This window comes from Musca vetustissima, unplaced genomic scaffold (genome assembly GCF_032173495.1).
Source record: "Musca vetustissima isolate MV318-11 ecotype Yass unplaced genomic scaffold, APGP_CSIRO_Mvet_v1 utg37638, whole genome shotgun sequence".
NCBI lineage: Eukaryota > Metazoa > Arthropoda > Insecta > Diptera > Muscidae > Musca > Musca vetustissima.
The window spans coordinates 26,284-30,376 of NW_026887065.1; the positions used below are offsets into that span (position 1 = coordinate 26,284).

At 39.1% G+C, this 4,093-nt stretch overlaps 1 protein-coding gene across 1 annotated transcript; it reads right to left on the minus strand.

Annotated features, from left to right (window-relative positions):
* Positions 1-563: 563 nt before the first annotated feature.
* LOC133334546 (A disintegrin and metalloproteinase with thrombospondin motifs 7-like) lies at positions 564-3,891 on the minus strand. Its single transcript, XM_061542861.1, has 7 exons — positions 3,862-3,891; positions 3,578-3,779; positions 3,345-3,499; positions 2,651-3,275; positions 2,099-2,553; positions 1,015-1,240; positions 564-964 (listed from the first exon to the last, which is right to left on the minus strand). The coding sequence occupies exons 1-7, from the start codon at positions 3,889-3,891 to the stop codon at positions 564-566; spliced, it is 2,094 nt and encodes a 697-aa protein (XP_061398845.1).
* Positions 3,892-4,093: the final 202 nt, after the last annotated feature.

Consider the following 4,093-nt stretch of genomic DNA (forward strand, 5'->3'; position numbering starts at 1 on the left):
GCACGCATCATTCCAGACTCAATTCAGTATATTATGCCAATTTTGGTGCACATCGAAAGTTATATAGGGCCTTTATGCACCGATTACCTTAAATCGGGCGAAACTATATATGGGACCTATATATAAATCTGAACCGATTTTCACGAAACGTTGCACACATCATTCTGGACCGAATTCAGTGCTCCATGCCAAATTTCGTGCAAATCGAAAGTTATATAGGGACTTTAGTGCACCATTTACATTAAATCGGACGAAAATATATATGGGAGCTATATCTAAATCTGAACCGATTTTCATTAAACTTGGTACACATAATTTTAGACTTTATTCAGTAGGCTATACCGAATTTCGTGCAAATCGAAGCATATATAGGGACTTTGGTACACCATTTACCTTAAATCGGACGAAAATATATATGGGAGCTATATATAAATCTGAACCGAAATTAGCCTAAATTAGGACTTGAACAAATTTTTGTTTAATTTTTATTACTATTATTTTCTCTCCTATCCCCTCTCTCCCGATTTTCACACCTCATCATCATCACCATCTGTTGCTCTCTCTCAATAAAATCCATGGCACGTCAGACAACAATTTTTCTTATAATAATCAACTTTACATAAACGTTCACGATTGATTCGCTTACAATTATTCAATTCCTCACGACAATTTTGCAATACTTTTGGCGCCGAAGCGATCACTAATTTCTCATTGCCACTTGATAGATCTTGGTAACTTTCTTCCACGCTGATGGGTTCAGCAGCAGCAACAGCAGCCAAAACAGTTCCAGCTCCAGCACCACCAACACCATTAATACTACCTTCCGCATCATCGTAATCATCATCCTCTTCATCATCATATTCCGTTCCGATTCCACCACCAATCACGGCACCCCTCCTTGTATAGACTTGTAGGGCATTGTTGTCGTCGTCATCTTCGACGACACGGCCTGCAGCAGCAGCCGCTGCTAATTGTGCTGCTCTCAGTTCTGCAATAGTTGCCAAAACCATGAACAAATCAAGAAGAAAATCACAAGCATTATTAGATACCGCCATAAATGGCCGACTTTAATGGTAGACATTTCTTTACCTTCACAATTGCCCAGATTACAGGTGCCGTAGACGGGTTCACGTTCGAGGAATTTACATTTATTCGATTCGGTCATTTCTTTTAGCTTGTAATCGAATTCCAGGCATTTGGCATAGCGGCGCTGGACACCTTCGCCACAGGTGCGGGAGCACTGGAATTAAAAATAAATAAATATTAGAAAATTTAATTTTAAAAATCCACGCCCTGTATAGACCCTTGAAAAATTAATTTTAAAAATCCACGCCCTGTATGGACCCTTGAAAAATTAATTTTAAAAATCCACGCCCTGTATAGGCCCTTGAAAAAATAATTTTAAAAAGCCACGCCATGTATAGACCCTTGAAAAATTAATTTAAAAAATCCACGGCCTGTATAGACCCTTGAAAAATTAATTTTAAAAATCCACGCCCTGTATGGACCCTTGAAAAATTAATTTTAAAAATCCACCCCCTGTATAGACCCTTGAAAAATTAATTTTAAAAATCCACGCCCTGTATAGACCCTTGAAAAATTAATTTTAAAAATCCACGCCCTGTATAGACCCTTGAAAAATTAATTTTAAAAATCCACGCCCTGTATAGACCCTTGAAAAATTAATTTTAAAAATCCACGCCCTGTATAGACCCTTGAAAAATTAATTTTAAAAATCCACGCCTTATATAGGTCCTTGAAAAAATGATTTTAAAAATCCACGCTTTTTATAGGTCCTTAAAAAAAATAATTTTAAAAATCCACGCCTTATATAGGTCCTTGAAAAAATGATTTTAAAACTCCACGCCTTATATAGGTCCTTGAAAAAATGATTTTAAAACTCCACGCCTTATATAGGTCGTTGAAAAAATGATTTTAAAAATCTACGCCTTGTATAGGTCCCTCAAGAAATAGCTTTAAAAAATCCACGCCTCGTGTAGCTTCCTTTTAATTTTTTTTTTTTTTTTTTTTTTTTTTTTTTTTGTTTATTTCCCAATTTTTATAGACCCTCGAAATTTCATTTTTTACTCCCCCTTACCTCTGACCACTCCGAGTAGTGCCACTTCGGTCCACAAAAAGCCGAATCTTTCGTGGCACACAAAGTCATCTCTACCGGTTTCGTTTTCGGGTCGCACTGCTTCTTATCCACCACATATCCATCCATGACACACAAAACCATTCTCGTTCGTCGTCGATTTAAACAATCACCCGAACATTTACTCCAATCCGATGCAAACCATACCGCACGCCTACACGATTGTGGACGTTTTGCACAGGTTCGACGATTTTCTGGCTTCAATACCGGATCACAAGGATCAACATAGGGTGCAGTACGATCACAATATGTGGTACGATGTTCATGCGGATACATGCAGTCCTTCGAACATTGTTGATTCCATTCGGACATTAGCCAAACGCCGGATTTCTCTTCACGATTATAACGCTTGAGGGTGGTAGAGGTATTGGAGCTACTGCCAGGGGTGTGGCGTTTGCCTGGGGGGGAGGAGATATTAAATTAGAAATTAATTTTGAAATCCAAATTCCAATATTCCGTTCTTACTCATTATGGTCTTATAGGTATTTGTGGAACCAATAAATCGATTATATATCTGGCTGGTCTTTTCCACATTCCTGGTATAGATTTTCGGCTTTTTGCAGTGACATTTCTCCCGGGTGCCCGGCTTAGGGTCCTTACATTTCACCTCATCGACCGGGACATGCGTCGCATTAATATTTTCCTGATAACAAAGAACCTCCCGCAACTTAAAACCCTCCGCCGTACCATTCGAACAGTCACATTCTCCAAATTCACCCTTCTTCCAATAGGCCGGACACAGGCCATGACTGCATAGATAAATGGTGGGCAGGAAGGTTTCCTTTTCGATATTTGCACATCTCTTAGGCGAGTAATACCTCTTCACCAGCTCCTTACTTTCCGATTCTCGAGTGCATCGAAAAATTGGCGATTGTTTGCCAGGGCCACAGGTCCGGCTACAGGGTCCAAAGCCCAGCAATTCCCAGGCATATTTACGCCGACGTTTCTCCTTGGGTTTGGCTACTAAATTATCCCTGGCTGGAGATTCGTCTATCTCATCCAATGGCTGGCCCAATTCATTCCATTGACTTTGCAATTCCTCCGGTTCGGAGATGGAGGCCGATGGTACCGGCAAGGCATAGGAATATTGTACCCCAGTATTTAGTTCACTCACCAGAAGCTGTAACCACATAAAATCCGATCATTAGTACCCTTTCAAAATTCCCCTACTTCCCTTCCCCCAATTTACCATCAGCACAATGGGATTATTCAATGGACCCTTGGCCCTTATCACGCTGGCCTCCTTATTATAATCGAAAATATCATCATTGTATTCGAAAAAGCCACCCTCCGAGGCACGATTATGGCCATTTACAATGTATTTGTCATCTTTGGTTTTTAAAGCTAAAGGAGAATCAATGAAAACAATAAAGTAAGGTATTACCCATTACCATTTCATGTATGCAAATACTCATTACTTACCTATTAGGTTATTACTTTTCGCCATTTGCTTTATGGTCAAATTCATGGCCCCCGTGGGAATGGTGGTAATATAATTATAGCCATGTGACAACTTGGCTTGGGTAAAAATTTCATTAACTCGTTGGCAGAGTACCGAACCGCAACGCTCCTGGCTGTCTTTGGTGGTCGAGGGGCGTATCGCGCCCGTTGCCGAGTGGACGGCCTGAAAAGGGAAAAGGAATTTTCTGTCATCAGGGAATCCTCCTTCTCTACATAAAATAAAAAAACTTGCCCCCGAAACTTACCAACACAACGAAGATCCAAAATTTCAACATTTTTTGTGATTTAAAATTCGCCGTAATTTTTTCAAAATTTATTTCAATTTTTTTTAAATTTTCGAAAATTTTATAAAGACATATTTTTTCTAATTTTTTGTAACTACAATAAAACGAAAGAAAATCTATTAGAAACTCTCACACGCCTTTTGAAATGTGTTCAATCCTTAAGAGAGCCAATTAAAACAATGTTAGGTACAAT